At 42.6% G+C, this 19,387-nt stretch overlaps 1 protein-coding gene across 11 annotated transcripts in view; it reads left to right on the forward strand.

Annotated features, from left to right (window-relative positions):
* Window positions 1-19,387, forward strand: part of TENM4 (teneurin transmembrane protein 4) — a 759,599-nt gene that overhangs the window by 534,728 nt on the left and 205,484 nt on the right. For 8 of the 11 annotated variants that reach the window (XM_061458042.1, XM_061458041.1, XM_061458044.1 and 5 more), the window contains 3 exons: window positions 3,473-3,725; window positions 8,725-8,823; window positions 10,888-11,123. In XM_061458042.1, the coding sequence (XP_061314026.1) occupies window positions 3,473-3,725; window positions 8,725-8,823; window positions 10,888-11,123 (588 nt within the window). The remainder of the gene's footprint in view (window positions 1-3,472; window positions 3,726-8,724; window positions 8,824-10,887; window positions 11,124-19,387) is intronic. The other 3 variants (XM_061458047.1, XM_061458052.1, XM_061458048.1) reach the window with 1 other exon arrangement.

Below are 19,387 nucleotides of genomic sequence, written 5' to 3' on the forward strand. Positions count from 1 at the left end.
CAAAGTGCCAGCCTTTCTTCTACAAGTTGAACTTCATCTCTGGGACTCTGTTTCAGTGGCACCTCATGTCTATGACTGAGAGGGCTCCTTTGCTGTTTACAGATCTCTTTTGTTGTCCCAAAATCATCCCCTAAACTGTGTTGCTCGACTCTGGAGACATAGAAATTTGGAGGGGCATGGAGGAAGTAATTTACAAGTTCTTTGGTTTAATCCTCACTACTCTGTTAGCTTAGTTGGTCCTTCTGAATAGTATATGTCAGGGTTTTCTTTCCAACAACAAGTAGAGAGGGAATAATAAACTCCATGTCTTTTTGGAAACCAAAGAGGGAAACTGCAAGAAGGCAAATGTTGAGAATCATCTCTTTTTGAGTAAGCCAAGATAACTTACAAATAGAATCGCAGAATCCCAGACTGGTTTGGGTTGGAAGGGACCTTAAACCTCACCCAGTTCCAACCCCTTGCCATGGGCAGGGACACCTTCCACCAGAGCAGCTTGCTCCAAGCCCCATCCAGCCTGGCCTTGGACACTGCCAGGCATAGTCACAGTTACCTTTCTTATAGTTGGTTAATAAAGGTCTTTGGGAACTAATACAATATGTGTGGTGACCACAATGTCCTCCTCCTCTGTAAAGTCTCCTGAATCCGGTACTCTTGTCCCAATAAAGGCTTGCCATTAGATGTAGAAAGCTGTATCTGACCTCCCCTGTATCCTACCTATGTGGTGGGATCTGCAAAGATTCAGTGCTGCCTGAGCAGCTACAAATACAGACCATTTATATAGAATATATAGCAGAATAATCAAAGCATCTCCCATGGTATGAGATTCACACATATACATGATGAAAGAGAGCCCCTGCAGCCAGCTTTAAGGTTCTCCTTCCTGTGGGGAAATACAACCACAAACTTTATATCATTCAAACATTGTGGAACAAGTTACAAAGAGCGCGTGCAAATAAAGAGACAGTTGCAATTGTAGGAAATCAAGAAAGAATTTGCTTTGTAGGCTTCCCTTATCCTTTGCAAATCCCATCGGATCGTTGGTGGCTGCAGAGGATAAGAACCTCGATAGTTTTATTGCATCAAGAAAATCCTGCACAGCTGCAGTAATTTTCAATGGGAAGATTCTGTAGCTCGTGCTTTTATCTCCACCTTCTTTCTAATGTCCATAGAGTCCCAGACTGGTTTGGGTTGGAAGGGACCTTAAAGCTCATCCAGTTCCCACCCCCTGCCATGGGTAGTGACACCTTCCACTAGAGCAGGTTGCTCCAAGCCCCTGTGTCCAACCTGGCCTTAAATTAAGTTCTTTAACTTGAGAAGAAGGAAAGAAAAAGAGATGGTATTGAAGGGAAACAATTGCTAATCCCAGTCCAGGTATGTGAAATTCAGAAGTGCTCAGACACAATGTAAGTGTTCAGAATTTGTGTATGAATGGCATTAAAAATATTCAGGGAGGAAAAGCTCCCTAAATGTCAGAAAAAAGAAATACAAGCTATAAAATCCCATGAAAAAGCACATAGACCAGAGTAAGATAGATGTGCTGTCTTTACTTAGCAAAGAAATCACAGACGGTATGCAAATAGAGAATGAAAATGACACATTTTTGCTTGATTCGAAAGCATTATCCATAATAGGATCTGCAATGTGTCTGCAATAATAGGGTGCAAATTGAGATTTACATAGCAGATCTTTAGGAGCAGCCTCTGACTCAGTCTCCATTAGGGAAAGTCAGCCTGTATCAGGAGAACTTCCTGGGGTGCCCATTGCGTATAGCAGGATTTACACTTTCCCATTCAACTCTGGGGCCTGCAGCATTATTAGAACATGGAGCTGCTGGAGCGAGTGCAGAGGAGGCCATGGAGATGCTGCGAGGGCTGGAGCAGCTCTGCTCTGGAGCCAGGCTGAGAGAGCTGGGCTGGGTCAGCCTGGAGAAGAGAAGGCTCCTGAAGGGGAGACCTGAGAGCAGCTCCAGTGCCTGAAGGGGCTGCAGGAAAGCTGGAGAGGGGCTTGGGACAAGGGCCTGTAGGGACAGGCCAAGGGGAATGGCTTTAACCTGCCCGAGGGGAGACTGAGCTGAGCTCTAAGGCAGAAGCTCTTCCCTGTGAGGGTGCTGAGGCGCTGGCACAGGGTGCCCAGAGAAGCTGTGGCTGCCCCATCCCTGGCAGGGTTCAAGGCCAGGTTGGCCACAGGGGCTTGGAGCAAGCTGCTCTAGTGGAAGGGGTCCCTGCCTGTGGCAGTGAGTTGGAGCTGGACTAGCTACAAGATCATCATGGGCAAGGACACCTCACGCTAAACCATGTCACCCAAGGCTCTGTCCAGCCTGGCCTTCAATACTGCCAGGGATGGAGCATTTACCACTTCTCTGGGTAGCCTGTTCCACTTCCTCACAGCTCTCACAGTAAATAACTTCTTTATATCCAGCCTGAACTTCCCTGTCTGAGTTTGAACCCATCACCTCTTGTTGTATCACTAGGTTAGTGTTAGTTTTTCAAGATACACTAATCTGGTATTACATTGGTAGGATACACTGTTTTTCAGATAAGGCATCAGATAACTGTTATGTATTAATGGCTTAGGAACAGAAACCTACTAAAATCAGGAATAAGTTATCCGTCTCCCATACAGAGTATGCTGAACTGTCCATCTCTCTCCAGTTCCATCAAATAATTTAGTTCTTCTTCATTTCCAGAAAACATGGGAAAAACAAAATCCTTGATTTTAGTTAAAAAAGAATAAAAATGCCAATATAACCAGCACTGGGTTGGTCTTTCCTAAGTGTTTGCCTTCCCTCAGACTCTTGGCTAACAAATACTTGGGAGTTTTACTCAAAATAGCCCTATTACTGATCTTTCTATCTTTCTTCACCATATGTTTTTTCATTTTCCTGACACCTCAAGTTTTTATGCCACATGCATTTTTTACTCCATTTGAGTACATCTCTTCACAGTACAAACTATTGGATGTTGTTAAATTGTATAACCCTGACACAGTTTTATGGCTTTCCTTAAACTCCCATCTATGATTTAATGTGTTCTCCGTCTTGTTGTTGACTTAACTATTGAAAGTTCTTGGGTAAAGCTGGCAGCACAAACTTCACTGGGAGCTGTATATCCATCATAACCTCGCTCTCAAGTGTAATCTATCCAGGCTGCTTGTATTTTTCAGGCTTTATCACAAATCAGTGTCACAGATAGATTGCACTTTGCAACCTGTGGTTGTTCATCGGAGTTAACTTGGCTGTCAGGACGGCCTGTTTGGAGTGCTTTAAGCTCTCAGAACTTTTGGGCATGAAAGCCAACAATTTTTCTAGCTGGCTGGGGGATCAATACATATGTCATTAGAGCATATGGAACAAGGTTTGAGTTTGATTTAGGATAGGTGGCATCCCAGCCTCCCTAAAGTGCCTGCACATAAATGAGCGCCGTATGGAACAACTCGAATCAGGAGCCTTAAAGATATTTTCCTTATGTTTTAGATCATCCTCCAAATCTTCAAAATCATTCGAGGCTCCGAACTCCACCACCTCCAATATCTCATGCTCACACCCCAAATCAACACCACGCGGCCTCCATCAATTCCCTAAACAGAGGGAACTTCACTCCACGCAGCAATCCCAGCCCAGCTCCTACAGACCACTCTCTTTCTGGAGAGCAACCAGCCAGTGCTCAAGAGCCAGCCCATGCTCAGGACAACTGGTTACTCAACAGCAACATCCCACTGGAGACCAGGTAAGTCATTTTCTTTGGTACTTCACTGTGTTCTGATTGTGTGTGCTAAGGATTTCATGGAAAACACTTGCATCTGTATAGCTAACTATTCACTTTATGACCTGGTGTTTGGCTTATGTATTTTGAGCTGTATTTATTATTCCTTGTGTCTTTTTATTTGGACTAGGAGAAGGGGAAATTGCTCTTCTTTCCTAAACTAAAAAAGTTGTCTCTAACAGCTGCTCATAAGGTTATTTTCCTCATTTAAAATGGGGAAGCATAGATTAAAATGTTCTTGGTTTTCTTTCTTTTATTTTCCTTTAATGTCTTTTCTTTCTATGTGGTAGGATAAATCAATATCCTATTTAAGAAACTGAAATCAGTCAATACATTGAAAAGATTTAGCCCTCCAGCTGTGCCTCATCAAGCAGGTGTTTCTGTAGTACATCATTTAGGAGCTTGATCTTGTTTTACCTGATGAGGAGAGGTTGACTGCAACATTAGTGCCCTACAACATTGCTCTAACAAGCATGAAACACCAGTTTTCACCAGGGCATCAGTCTACTAGTGGTGTTTCCATTTAGATCTTCAGTTCTTTTCCACCTATGCCACACATGAAGGATACAACAGGGATGCACGGAGTTGTTCTAGTTCATCGCTTCTGTTAGGTCCTATGTAGGTTCTGGAAAAGGGAGCTGTCATCCTCCCTTAGCCTCAGTCCTCCTATCCGATGGTGAGTGCTCCACTTCTTGCTGTCCCACTTGAAACTCAGTTTTGGCATCCTTCAGAGCTTTTGCTTCACCCTTTGCTTTTCTACTGAGAAACCACTGGAAATGCTGGAGTCATGAGCCCCCATACGTGGTGTCTGGAGAGAAGTCTTCAAAGCCAAACACAATGCACTTCCTTATTTGCCTTTTTCCCCTCATTTGTCTTAACTTCTAAAACCAACAAGAAAGATTTTAGACAGCCTCAAACATACAATAAGTGAAAACTGAGCCATGAATTTGTCACATCCCTGCCTGTGGGAATCTCATTGAGATCCTGGGACAAAATATACCAGCTTTGCCAGCTCCTGCTAAGAAAGTGGTCTGTAAGAATGAGCACGTCTGAGGATGAACTATGCCTGCTGGCCCTCTGAAACTTCCCAAGCAGACCTCAACATCACATTTCATGGCATTGAAGGGTAATTTATTTCTCCACGGCTGCTTTATTAAAAAGGCTCATCTAAAAACTGGATCCAAAAGATTAAGGCAAAATTATAAGCAAGTACTGCAAGTGTGATTTGGCAACCGCTTCACTAATTATATTGTGTTACTCTCTCTTAAATATATATACCCAAGCATTGATTTTTATGTGTTATTTCTTTTGAGAAACAAGAAAAAAGAAAGACATTAAGGAATACTTAGGCCCCACTCGTGCAGCCCTTTTGTGAATAATCTAAAAGTGTGGAGGAAACCCTGTGCCTTCTTCTAAACCAGGTTGTGAACTCTTTGGAAAAGAGGTAATACACTGATTTAATAGTGACAAGGCATCCTCACATCTGAGTGGAGTGTCTCAGAACCTTACAACTGAGAAGGAATGTCCTTGCTGCTGGGTCAGTGGAGGAATGTCAGAGATAGATAAAAGCTCTTTGCTGAAAATATCCTGCTCCCATTTGTCCAATGCTGTTGGTGATTTGAGAGGGAGATGGAGAAACAGCTTTACCACATCTTACTAAATGCAGGAGTTCATAGACAGAGCAATTATCTGGGTAGTCTTGGACTGTTCCTGTTAAACTGGAGTGAGTACATCCTTAAAGACTTCCCATGAAATCATTGTGGATATAAATTTATGAAGATCTGAAGCAGAGTGTTCATTCTACAAGTTGGGTCGGTCATATTATTGCTGTTAACCACAGCTGGAGGTCTACGTGCAGAAAGAGATCTTCTGCATCATCTGATGATTTCACTTGCATCACAAATTAGTCACATTTGTAACTGATCCTCAAATTAGCTATTTTTAATTCATTAGGTAGAAAACAGGTCTATCCAAGACTGCTTTGGCTTTAGACACACTGATGGTGTCACTTTGCCCAGTGTCCCTTCAGATAACAATCATGTTGGAAAAGAATGTCTGATTTCATGCTAAACAGCAAATGAGTATGTTTATAGAGCATGACTGACAGGCTTTTCTTCCCTCATGAGACAATATTAAGAACATAAAATGTGTTCTAATGGTGTCACAATACAAAGAGGTTGGGCTGTATGTATTGAGCAGTGAATCTGTAACAAATCTCCACTTCCATAGCCTGCTCTTCCAGCACGCAGAGGTCTTCCATTTCCTTCAGGTGGAATTTTATAGCCACCAAAGACAGTCTTCAGAGCTGTTTAGCAAACTTGGATACCAAGTTCCATCTCTTCCATGAAGATGACCTTCCCCGCTGCAAACATTGTGAGAACCTTCACCTAAGAGAATGAAATGTCCAATATGTAAAAAAATAAGACATTAATCCAAGCATTAAGGCCTTTGAAGTATAGCAATAGGAGATTAGAGTAATCTCATGTCAGAAACGGAATTGTATTTCCATTGAATATCCATTCCTTTTTAAATCCCATATTAGTCAACAGAGAAAACATGAAGAAAAAGCTACATCTTTTAAACAGGGATTGTCACAGGCTGTGCAACGTGCCTACAGTTAGAGTTTTATCACTCATTTTGACTGCCCTGGGCTCCAGGCAGTGCTCAGAACTGGGAATTTAGGGTGATTTATCACTGTCTGGAAATACCCACACTGAAAGGCAAGCAAAGATGTGGAGCACAAGTACACAACTGCCACCATCAGCCTATCCCTGTATCTGAGAACTTTTTGTGTTGCAAGAGGCAGATTCCCTCTTCTTCTGTCCCTCCTTTTCATTAGTTTCCCTTTACTCCCTTTTCTGTTTCTCCTCTTTCTTTTCCTCTCTGCTCCCTTTTTTGTTGCTGTAAAAACAATATATTACCAAGGTTCTGATGAGAAGATCTTTGCTCAGCAGTCACTCCTGACAGGTAAGTCAGCTCCTCCCATATTTATTCCTCATTCTTTCTTCTTCTGCAGCTTCCTTTCTGCTCCTTTACACTTGACCTTGCAGGGGCAAATAAATGCCAACTAGATGGACGTCTAGTTGACAAGCCAACAGCTTTCCATTCCCAGGGAATTTCATGTGGTAATCATGTAAGGTCAGCTTCTGCCACTACAGCTCGTAATGAGAAGGGAGAGTGTTGTGTAACTAGACAGCCATTCACAGGTAATGTCCAAGGGAGCAGACTCTGCCCAGCCTTCAGAGAGGAGGACATTCATCACCCTGGTGACCCAGCGACCTCTCTGTTGCAAAACCATACATGATATGATTATCTAACCCTGTTTTATTGACAACTGAAATTCATGGAACGGGCTTGACATGGATTTTAACTCCTGATGAACTTGTATTGACGGGTGTGTTGCTAGATGCCTTGCCTCTTACCCATTCAATGCTCAGTGCATGCACACATGTTGCTTCTTTCTGCATTGAATTCAACATCCAACCATTCCTGCATTCCCAGGGAATGTGAGGAAGCTGCAAACACTTGGGGATGGATTGATGTCTCAAATGCTATGGCACACAGCTCATGCATGTCGATCCACTTTACTCCAAAGCTACAAATAGGAGTCATTTTACTTTCCTTCAGATCAAGGAATAGATCTATTCTGTCAAAACAGCCCAGAGGCCTCCAAAAGCAGTGAGTTGAGCTATCCAAGTGCTGGCATTAGCAGCAGGAAGAGGAGGAGGTTGAAATGAAAATGAAGGTTGAGAATAATTTAGAAGAGATGGTATCAAGGCTGGTATAATGTGACAGGGCTGGTTTCTCTTGGTATAGCATGTTACCTGAATCCAGTTTCTTTGACAGAGGAGTTCTCATTTGAGTTCACATCACGTCACTTTTATCCTGTAAGCATTTAATCCTGCCTAAGCGATAAAGTGTCACAATGCTGTTATGTTCCTGGTGCTAGTTTCGGCCTGGGAATTGATTCACATTCAGACTTATGTTCAGTTTTGATGCTGAAAACAGACATGGGCAAAACCAGGAATGTTCTTTTGCCAGGTCTTGAGAAACAAGCCTGAAGGTGTAAAAGACACAGTCTGTTCCCAGCTGTGCTGCTGACTGAATTCTCTATGTTCCTTCTATTCCCCTCCAAAAGTACAAATCCAGTTAGTATATATAGACCGAAATGTGACTCATCAAAGTACCTGCCAGGGAGGCCAGGGATTGCAAAATGCCACTGTCGTATGCAAAGCCAAAATCAGGCTTTTGCACCTGCAGACCCTAAATATCTCTTGCCTGTATTAGTCATATTACAGCCAGTACTCTGATACTGGAATTTGGGTTACAGCATAGCTATTTTCCAGCTTTTATCTGCTTATCACTGAGAGACTTTTACTTGGAATGCTCATCTTGGGCATTTTGAAACTTCTAAAGAGCAAATGATTGCTCCACAATGGAAAAGAAATTAATCAAATTGGAACTCTGAAGTTCTCAAATGGAAAACTGAAACTTAAGCAAAGGAGTGTCAGATTTGCACTGGAGATCCATGAGGATGTTAGATGGAAGTACTACCACAGTAGCCTATGAATGCTGTGCTGTGCTCTTTCAAAGGAACAATAAGATGGATGCAGGAGTTTCGCAAGGTTAGAGCTGTTTTCTGGGTTGAAATCTGCTCTTCTGAATCCAGTCTTGTGTGTCACTGGCAATAACTAATGTGAAATGAACAAATACATCAGCTTATTTTACACATGCACATGGGCGTGTGTGCTTATGTGTGTATATGCATATATATAGTGTATAGAGGGAGAAGTGAACGCTCTTAGAAGCTATATATGTATATGTGTAGCATCTTATACATATAAATATATGGTCCATCATTCTAATTCCATGCACAACTGCACTATAACCATTGTGGTTTATAAGATCACACTTCATATATGCATGACTCACTGGCTTCATTCATGTTTCCATATGTATGTAGAAACATAGCAAAGCAGACATTCCTAGAGACATTGCAGGACAACCTCATTGAGATGGACATTCTCACCTCCTCCCGACATGATGGTGCTTACAATGATGGGTATGTGACACTTCCGTGGTCTTCCTGTTTACTGTCCAGTCATTATGATCCTTGCATGAAAGCATTTGGTCATATCAATGATGTTTAAGGGCAACACCATTGCTCGCCTCTTCCAAAGTGGCTTTAAAACTGAGGTTCTGGGGCTTGGAGCATTGTGTCCTGTCCATATTAATGGCAGATTCATTAATATGCTAGTGAGCCACAGCATGCTGCTTGCTTTTTTTCCCTTGTTTTGAAAGTGATTTCATTAGCAAGAAGTACCTACAGCAATTTTGAGTTCCATATAAACTAAGATTAAGTTAATTTCCTTAATAATCTTAAACCATTATTGTGCCAGCAGCCTGATGCTTCATTGTTAAACTGATATTTGCCACATATCTTATCTCATAAGTGTCTGCTAGTGGTGTGTGTAAGCCAAGCCTTTGTTTTTGACTTATCCACCCACTCTGGCATGTTTACCTAACATTTGGTCACTTAACTTCTAAGTTAAAAGCAGCTTTTAACTTGCCACTTAGTGCCAAAACCATTGACCTTGTTGTGCTGGTACTTTCTAATTTGGTAGCTGTCATTAACTGAAGATCTAATTGACGTTCTTGAACACTGCAGGTACCTCTTTGCTCTGAACAGATACATCTGTGCCTAAATACTTTCCAGAAACACAGGATAGTACCTGAGTCTTTGTAAAAGGAATGTTTTGATGTAGAGCATTAGTGGAAATAATGACTCATTCTCTACTGCTCAGCAGTCATGCTTGGAGTACCAATAAACCCATGGCTGGAATACTACAAACACCTATTTGGGAGAATTATGTGTTTCTTTATTTTGCATGAATCAGTGGCTTTTCTGCATGGTGATATTGCTGCATGTGATATTTCCCCCTGTGACAAGTGGCTTCGAGGGGAAAATTAGACTCACGTCTTCATCTGGGATAACCCACTGGCTTAACTGACTCCCATGGATCCATGCTGATTGCATCTATGCTGCCTGCAAATCTGGCTCTGTAAACCACAGCAGAATGTGCAAACTGCACTGGGGCTGTTCCTCAGTCCTCACAAGCTGCATTTTGGCTTCACATCAGCATGGTGATAGGCGAGTCAGATCTGTTTCCCCAAGTTTCATACCTGGGATTTGAATGCCTCGTATTTCATGATGTCCCACCAAAATTGAGTTTCTCATTTAGGATTCCTGTGGAGAGAACTCCCATTGGGACATCTCATTTCAGGAGCTCATGGACTGCAGTGGGTTCTTTTTGTGCTGACTTTCATGAGCCTCACCCAAGGTCCTCATAGGCTGGCTCTCAGGCTGCAATTGTAATGATGGGCAAAATACGGTGCCTCCCAACGTGTCACTGGACAGGAAACGCTGTTGCCTTTGACAGTTATTCACACTTTTTAAAGGCAGGCATCAAACTGAGGTGCTCTGGACTGCTTTCTGCAGCAGGAGCCTCTCCCCACTAGCCACACACAGGACTTGAATTCTGGGCTTTGATGCCTTTAGCCGTGCCATTGTCCCACGCTTAAATTTGCCGAGCGGGGGCAGTGTGAATATTCCCCTCTGTGACAATTTGGGCGCTATGGAATGGCTTAAGCTCTCTTTCCCCATCTCCATTCACCGATGCCATCCCCCAAAAACGCTGTCATGCAGTGATCAATGAATTGGTAAACACCCTCCCCTCTTTAATCCGACCAACGCTTCCCTTCAGTCTCCCTAGGGAATTTCTATGGGAACGTGAGCTGGCCCGTGCCACCAGTCTGTCGTAGCTGTGCTTGAGGTATTCATCTCATTCTAATGCCAGCTGTTCCACAGAGGGGACTCCTGCCCTTGAAGAGTTCTCTGTGGCATTGTTGGCACTGTGGTTTTTCGTTCTCTTTTGTTTTCCTTTACTCTGTGTGACGAGTTTCATTTGGATTCTTTCTCTTTCCGTGCATGCCATCCATGTCCGTAGCCAGCATTGTGTGGAGCTGCTTTCCTAGTCCCGGCAGCAGTCGCCATCCTCCCACCCCGCATCTCCCTCAGCTTCGTCTGGTGTGAAGAGTCACTTGCTGTTGGTCTTTCTTCCCTCAGGCACTTCCTGTTCAAACCTGGAGGCACTTCTCCCCTTTTTTGTACAACGTCGCCGGGATATCCCTTGACGTCCAGCACTGTGTACTCACCTCCCCCTAGGCCCCTTCCCAGAAGTACCTTCTCTAGGCCTGCCTTTAACCTGAAGAAACCCTATAAGTACTGTAACTGGAAATGTGCTGCCCTGAGTGCCATTGTCATCTCAGTCACGCTGGTGATCCTGCTGGCGTATTTCATAGGTAAGCTTATTTCTATTGGTTATTACTATGCTTTTCTTCCATTTTTCTACAAACCCACCTATAGCACTAATGGCTGGGAAGAAGAGGGTTAGGTTGTGGTACAAAGGGATGGGGAAATAAGGCCTCTGTTGGCTTAATTGTGGTTGCAATGCTAGGGTACAGAGCCTAACATATGTCATGAAGAGGATAGAGCCAGGGGAGCTTAGTAAAACCTGAGTGCTCCCTTCAATGACATGGACTGGTTACATTCCATTACATAGAGGAAAGTGTACCTGGAGTGGGACAAATCCACCAGCAGAACCCATTAAAGCAGGCAGTGAAGTCTGTGTCCCAGTCACATCCAGGTCCATGGGCGTTCTCCACCATTGACTTTGATGGGACAGGGTCAGAACCAGGATGCTTACACACAAAAATGCAGGTTTATTCTATCTTTTGGTACCATATGCTATATTGACATTCACAAGGGTGACTGTGAGGGTGGAGAAGGACTGAGTTTAGCCTGGGGTCCAACGGAGCCTTTTTTGACTAGGGGAAGTTGGGGTGGCGAAGCGGGGATTATTCTTGAGCTCTGCGTGACCTGAATTCCTTTGGTTTATAAGGGTTGTCAGTGTTCATTGCAAAACATCATTCTTGGTGGTTGTTGGAAAAGTAATTGAACTGTTCAAAGTGAAAATTGTGGTTTTCAGCCTGTAAAGTCAGGGTGTTACCGTTAATTTGCCTTCAGTTAGATGTGATATTTGTGTTATAAATGTCTCTCAAAGGTCCCTTCCAAGACTTATGTTTAAACTGTCCGTAGCTCAAACTCTAGCTGTCAGACGCATACAGATGTGATCATGGGTAAGAAAAAAGTCCATTTCTCAGGGCACAAATGAGCCTTTTTGATTTCACTCTGACTTCCTGTACACTAATGATCTATAAAAGGTTGTGGTTAGAATTACAAATCTGAGCCTGGATCGAAAGATTTTTTTTGCTGTCATTTCACATGAGTATAATTAGCACCACCACAAAGGATCGCTATTCCTGTGTTCCTTTTATGTACACTTCTTTAATGACTGATACTTTTCCACTCCTGCCTTGCATCCTACTCCAGCCACTTTTATGTGCTCCTGGAAGAGGAGCAGGAATGATTAATTAAGCAAGCTGAAATCAGCAGCAGTTTGATGAAATATGCACTCAACTTTCATCATTTGCTATGTACATTTGGACTCGCCTTTCTCATTTGTCTCCTATTCTCCTTATGCCCTGAACATGGCTCCTTTGGACATTATCTCAGGGTGTCAGAGGGGTATTGCTATAACTCAAAGTAGCGGTGCCTGCTCATTCCGACAGAGGAGATGTGTGCTGCTTGATAGATGGAGATGAGTTTGGAATGCCACTCGGTATTCCCCAACTCAAACCCCTTTTCCAGAGTCCTGAAAAGCTCAAGCTCCTCTTTAAAATCCCAGTTAATGTGGTTAAAAGGTAGGTCCATTGAGTGCTTTCCCGTCCTGTTTTTTAATCCAGATGAATTCCATGGCCTTTGCCGGGCTCCATGGATGGCTGGCAAGGAGCCAGGAATGCTGATCAGGTTGAACTGCTGTAATTATGGGTCATAATTACTAATTTCTAAAGGAACTATCAATTATTAAAAATCAAACTCGATGCTTCACTTCAGCATAAACATATTTAGCCAAGATTGTCTCTACCAGATCCAGAGTTCTAATCAACAAGCGAAAAGGCAGCTCTTTAATTAGATTTTGATGAAAAATTGTGTTTAATTTCAAGTATAATCAATTATTAATTACTGTAATGAGTGACTCTGGCGGGGTTTACTAATTAACTCATTTAAAAATTATGAATAACCTTTTCATTTGTAATTATTTTCTACATCCTGTCAAGGCGCCCGTGAGAATGGGATCACCTAAACCAGGAGACAACAACTGAATCGGGGGGTCAAAATGGTTCTGCTTTCACTAGGTTAAGCTGAGGCCTTTTGCATTCCTTTAAACACTGTCACTTCTGAAGAGGAATATGTTCATTCCTTTGAATAACCTGGTCTAGTTGCAAAGCAAGTTACTGGTTTTCCTCCAGTTTTTTCTTCTTTTCCCCTCTGTATTTGCATAGTTGAATATTCTTACAGATCAGAGACTGTAGTGATAGCACAAGGGGTAATGGGTTTAAACTTAAACAGGGAAGTTCAGGTTAGATATAAGGAAGAAGTTCTTTACTGGTGGTGAGGCACTGGAACAGGTTGTCCAAAGAAATGGTAAATGCTTCATCCCTGGCAGTGTTCAAGGCCAGGCTGGACAGAGCATTGAGAGAAGTGGTCTAGTGTGAGGTGTCCCTGTCCATGGCAGGGGGTTGGAACTGGATGATCTTAAGGTCCTTTCCAACCCAAACTAATCTATGATATTATGATCCTATACCTGTCCTCATTTAAGTATTATCTTTTTCTTTTCAATGCCATGGAGACTGTTTGAGTGGTAAGGTATAACTTAATCATGAGTAAGGAAGTCTAATCTATATAACAGCTCATGAGTGTCGGGAACTTGGCTACTTTCCATCTCCTCTTGTTAGTTAAAACAACCATAGAAATTATCTTTGTAATGACCATTTTCATCTTCCAAAGCAAAGTGGGGTCATTGGAAAGGCTTCCATTTAAGTGAATGGACTTTGAATCAGATCCCATGGCAGTGGTTTGGCGTTTACTCTATTTTTCTGTACACTGATCACTTAATGGAAGTAGTTCGAAGTAATGTCTCGAGCTTCAGGGTGCTTTTCACAGCATCAGGCACATCCTAGTCCTCTGTTTAAACGTTAAAAACTACCCATTGTAGATCTTGTACCAATACAAGTGTGTGGAGCTACAGACATCAGGAAATGCACAGAGTACTCTGCTATTAGCAATACTTACTGTGTGATAGATGCTCAAATACAACTGTGGTGGGCGACCACTTGAGGCATGGAAACAACAAGGCATTGGGTCATTCCTGAAGTTCTTTGCTGAAGCCAGTTCAGTTTGCTACATCACTGGTTTAAGGCTAAAAGGCAGAGTTTGCATTATGTTGTGAAAGTTTTCATGGTATTTCATAGTCTGAGGTTCATTCATCTTGCTGGGCTGTTTGAAAGGAGAGGACAGGAGGCATAAATAGAGTCTGTGGAAGCCGAACGGCTGGTATCATGTGTCAACACTGTGATCAAGCTGACAGTTGTACAGGGCTGAGTCACTGGTCTGGAGAGATAATGACAAACAAAATAGAACAGGGTGCATTAAACACCAAAAGCTGGTCTTCATTTGAATTAACCAGCTTTTGATTGACTTGTTGCCACCTTTTCCTATATCCAGAAGCAGTGAAGACAATGCACATCAAAGTTTTGCACACACGCAGCTTATGCAAATCTCATGAGCTCCACGGAAGCTTGTCTCATGGGGTGAGGACACCAAAGGGAAAAGCAGTGGCAGATGAGGACTGTGACATTAAAATGGTGGGAATGGCACTGCTGGAACACTGAAGTGAAAAGCCTCTTTAAGCAGCTTGTCACTGACCTGGACATTTGCTGTTGCAGGAGGTTGTGAAGAGACACTGCTTTAAAGTTAAAATTCCCCATTTTAGGACTGTCCATTGAGCTGACAGCTAAATGAGGACAATTTTCATTGTGCTGGGATGTGATATGGTGTGTAGCACCTCCCGTATGAGGACAGGCTGAGAAAGTTGGGGCTGTTCAGCCTGGAGAAGAGAAGCTGCGTGGAGACTTCATAGCAGCCTTCCAGTATCTGAAGGGGGCCTAAAGGGATGCTGGAGAGGGACTCTTCATCAGGGACTGTAGTGACAGGGCAAGGGGTAACGGGTTCAAACTTAAACAGGGGAAGTTTAGGTTGGATATAAGGAGGAAATTCTTTCCTGTTAGGGTGGTGAGGCACTGGAATGGGTTGCCCAGGGAGGTTGTGAATGCTCCATCCATGCAGTGTTCAAGGCCAGGTTGGACAAAGCCTTGGGTGATATGGTTTAGTGTGAGGTGTCCCTGCCCATGGCAGGGGGTTGGAACTGGATGATCTTAAGGTCCTTTCCAACCCTAACTTTTCTATGATTATATGAATCTATATAGTGAGAGTCTTATGGCACAGATAATGCACCGAGGGATGTTGCTATCCAAATAGTTTGCCAGCAGAATTTCTGTACGTGGTAGATGCCAGACCAGCTAGCACAGCACTGTAAAGAGTCTCTGACATTCCTGTACTGCTTGGGGGGAAGAATTCCAAGTTTAGAAACAGAAAAGACCTGTTTGGTTGTCCAGATCTCCATGCCCAGCAGCTGTTTGGCTAGATCCATGGAATAGTTTCTAAATGAATTAGTGATGGAGAATAGTTTCTTTCTGCTGAAACAGAAGGTATTCTCCACTGCCTGATGTAGATTCCAGACGAGATGGAAGTACAGTTTGATGTAGTTAGGCACTTGCAATTTTCCTATACTTAAGCATGTGCTGCGGTCGCACTGCAGAAACAGCAAGAAAGATGGGCATTTGATTTAGATTAAGGTTAGGGCTGGAAAACATATTATGAAGCCAAAACAGTCATTCATTTGATTGGAGTCAGAGCTCTCTCTCCTTTTCAGCTCTGTGCTCATTTGAACTCTCTACAGATGCAGCTTCACTTAAAGAACAGCGTTGCTTGCTACAGGCAAAATGCTTTCACAGTAAAACTGTGCTAGGACTATGATGTGTTTATAAAGTGTCTCTCTTTTTATTGTCCAAGAATCACCCTGAAAACTAACTTCAGCTGAGCTGGGCTGTGACTCTTTGATGCTATGGAATAAACCCAATTTAAGGCAGCTCTCCAAAGCTCTTATCTATCCAAGCAGTTAGCTCTGGATGTGTAGTACACCAATTACCATGCTATTTACATGCCACTTGAGATCAATAGGAAAAGTTGCAGATGCTTAATTATTAAACATGAGTGATATCTATTAACCTACATTTATACCTTGATATTAAGGTTTTTGTTCAAGTTAAAATATGAACCAGTTTATTGCCCTGCCAGCAACTTTCTTTCATTTTCTGTCTTATTTAATACTTCTTTTCTGGCCCCAAATAAAATTCTGTTTTGCTCTTTTGATTTTCAAGGATCTGTCAAAGTTTCCTGCTTCCATCTTATCTTGGATGAAATGCAGGAATGGAAACTAAACAGTGTGTTCTAGCAAAGCCTTTATGAAGTCTGCCTGTTACCTAGGAGCTTTGAGGTTCTTTCACATCTTCAGAAAGTTACTTCACATGGTTCACTCAGTAACTTTTGGGTCTCATTTACTTCACTTTACCCTTAATCTATAAAACTGCCAGATCCAGTCTGAAAGGTGCTAGCATAATCAGTAGTTCATTTTATGTACTGTAAATGTTTGTGAAACATAACATTTTAGGATACTGATTGAGAGGGACCATCATCATGACCCAGCTCTATCATTTTGATCTTGTACGGTAGAATATGTGGGGTTTTTACTGCTAAAGCTGGCAGATTATACCAAATGCCTACAAGCATGGTTAGTGCCACTTAGAGCTAAATGACATCCAGCTCTTTTACACCCAGTGACATTTGGGAAATCCTGGCCTTATTCTTCGTGTGCACATGCACTGTTTACCTTAACACTGGTTCAAATGCACTCAGAGCTGGTGGCATCAGTCCCAGTGTCTGCAACAAGAGCTGGGCTATAAAAGTCTGCCTGTATGTTCCTGACTCTGGAGATTGACCTGACTAAAGACGGAATATACATCCAGGCAGATGCTGACCCTTCGGTCCAGTTCTGAATGATTGTCTTGTCTTTTTCATTGTTGAGCTCCAAATTCGGCTCTTATGTATTACCTCAGGAAAGCAAAGATGTTGAAACAATCTCAGCCCCATGGAGTGGAGCCATCAATGGGAACATCCAGCTGATCCTTCAAAAGAGCATGGAGTTGCAGGAATCTTTTTTGCATCATTTATTCCATAGCAGAGAGATGGGAAGATTGCAGGGTTTGTGTTAGCCTCAGTCACACTTCACTCTTGTTAAGGAACAAGTGAGGACAGCTGCTGTGGGTAAAGTTTACAAGAGGTTGGAGTAGCACTTAGTTTGGGAAAGCTGCTGGCAGGAATCTGGCAAAAGAAGCTTTCCCAGGTCAGATCCACAATGAATCACTCAAATCATAGAATCATAGAATAGTTAGGGTTGGAAAGGACCTTAAGATCATCCAGTTCCAACCCCCTGCCATGGGCAGGGACACCTCACACTAAATCAGGGCACCCAAGCCCTTGTCCAACCTGGTCTTGAACACTGCCAGGGATGGAGCATTCCCAACCTCCCTGGGCAACCCATTCCAGTGCCTCACCACCCTAACAGGAAAGAATTTCCTCCTTATATCCAGCCTAAATTTCCCTTCTTTAAGTTTGAACCCGTTACCTGTTGTCCTGTCACTACAGTCCCTGATGAAGAGTCCCTCCCCAGCATCCTTGTAGCCCCCTTCAGACACTGGAAACTGCTCTGAGGTCTCCACGCAGCCTTCTCGTCTCCAGGCTGAACAGCCCTAACTTTCTCAGCCTGTCTCCATACAGGAGCTGCTCCAGCCCCTGAGCATCCTCGTGACCTCCTCTGGACTTGTTCCCACAGCTCCATGTCCTTTTTATGTTGAGGACACCAGAACTGCTGGTGAGGTCTCATGAGAGCAGAGTAGAGGGGCAGGATCACCTCTTTCAACCTGCTGGTCACACTCCTTTTGCCTCAGCCCCAGTTCTGACATTCACAGATACACAGTGTTGCATGAAACACAGATAGATCCCTGAAGTACAGCTCACTGTAGCTACATTAAGGATTGTTACATACGCATTTTGCCCAACAAGACCAAGAAAAGGTGTTTAGTTGTTAATGCAGTACATGTATACATGATAGTGATCAGCAGAGAGATGAGAAAGACACAATATTAAATCCAAGACGGACTATATTCAGTCTTATATTTCCCTCCGCTTTGTTGTCTGGCATTGCAGCTTTAGGTGCATGGTGGTTTGAATTATATCTCAGATCTGATTTTCCATCACCTGCAAAGAGCTGTTTGTGTTATTAAAGGATTGTGTGCATCGTTTTTTTTGTTGGTTTGGATTTTGCATTGTATGCTTGGATAGCGCCTTTATGGTTTAGAGTAAAGGAAGTCCAAGTGATTTAACCACAGCTTTAAAATAAAGGTGATAAAAGTGTAAGATCCCACTTTAAAGTTATTCTTGTGGAGGTAAATACATTCAGGTTGGATGTTAAAAAACACATCATATAAACTCCATTAAAGAACATTCACTGTTTCGGCCTAAATAAGATCTGTAACATGACATAAAAGCTGTTGGGGTAGGAGAAATATATGATGATGCATATGCTATTGAAAGAGAGACACTGCCAGAACACATTACTTTTGCCCAGTGTGGGCAAACTGGGAAGTATTAATATTCATGTATTCTGTTTGACTGCAACATGTTCTGAAATCAGTGCAAAGCAGAAAGTCTGCACTGATAAAGTCTACACTGATAGAGCCTGGTCACTGCTGTGTCTTTTAAGAGCTAATTCAGTGCTTATTGGAAGAAGGAAGGAGTAGGAAGATTCCCGTCACTTTTATTTAAGACTCTTCACTTTCAATGGTAAAAGCTATAAGCACTGTCACATCATGAAGGCTGTCCTCTTAGGACACTGAAGACCACTTAATCTACCATTTTTCATATGTAAGTCACATACTTACTTCAGTTCACTTTTTCCCAACTTATATGTGTAAGGATCTCATTAGCTCTTTGTGGCTATAAAAATTACATTTGGAGATTGTTATACAACAATATTGTTATATTCTTGTGCTTGCTCCTGCAGTGATTTTCACTCTCTGCTTCCCAGTTGCCAGTGGCCCATTTCATGGGCACAACTTACAATCCCTTATTGGAACTAGATGAGCTTTAAGGTCCCTTCCAACCCAAACCATTCTAGATCCTAAGTGTATGAGATGGCCTGTGACACCTTTTGTCTGAACCTTAAGCACATTTTGTTCAGATAACTCAAACTTAGTAGCTGTCCAGCTGTTTTATCTGTTCTGTCCTCATTGTTGTGTTTGTCACTTGAATAGTCTTTGAGTCATCTGCATGCTTTGTCATCCGCATTGATGGAACATGGATGTAAAGGTTGGATACTTCCAGGCTGACTGTCGGTTGTTAAATTTCACAAGGAATTTGAACATTTGATGGTTATTCAGCAGCAATGATGATTTTCAGATCTTTCAGTTTTACAAATCCATACATT

This window comes from Pezoporus flaviventris, unplaced genomic scaffold (genome assembly GCF_033815535.1).
Source record: "Pezoporus flaviventris isolate CSIRO_AGI_PZ_B2104156 unplaced genomic scaffold, CSIRO_AGI_Pfla_v1 ptg000025l, whole genome shotgun sequence".
Taxonomy (NCBI): domain Eukaryota; kingdom Metazoa; phylum Chordata; class Aves; order Psittaciformes; family Psittacidae; genus Pezoporus; species Pezoporus flaviventris.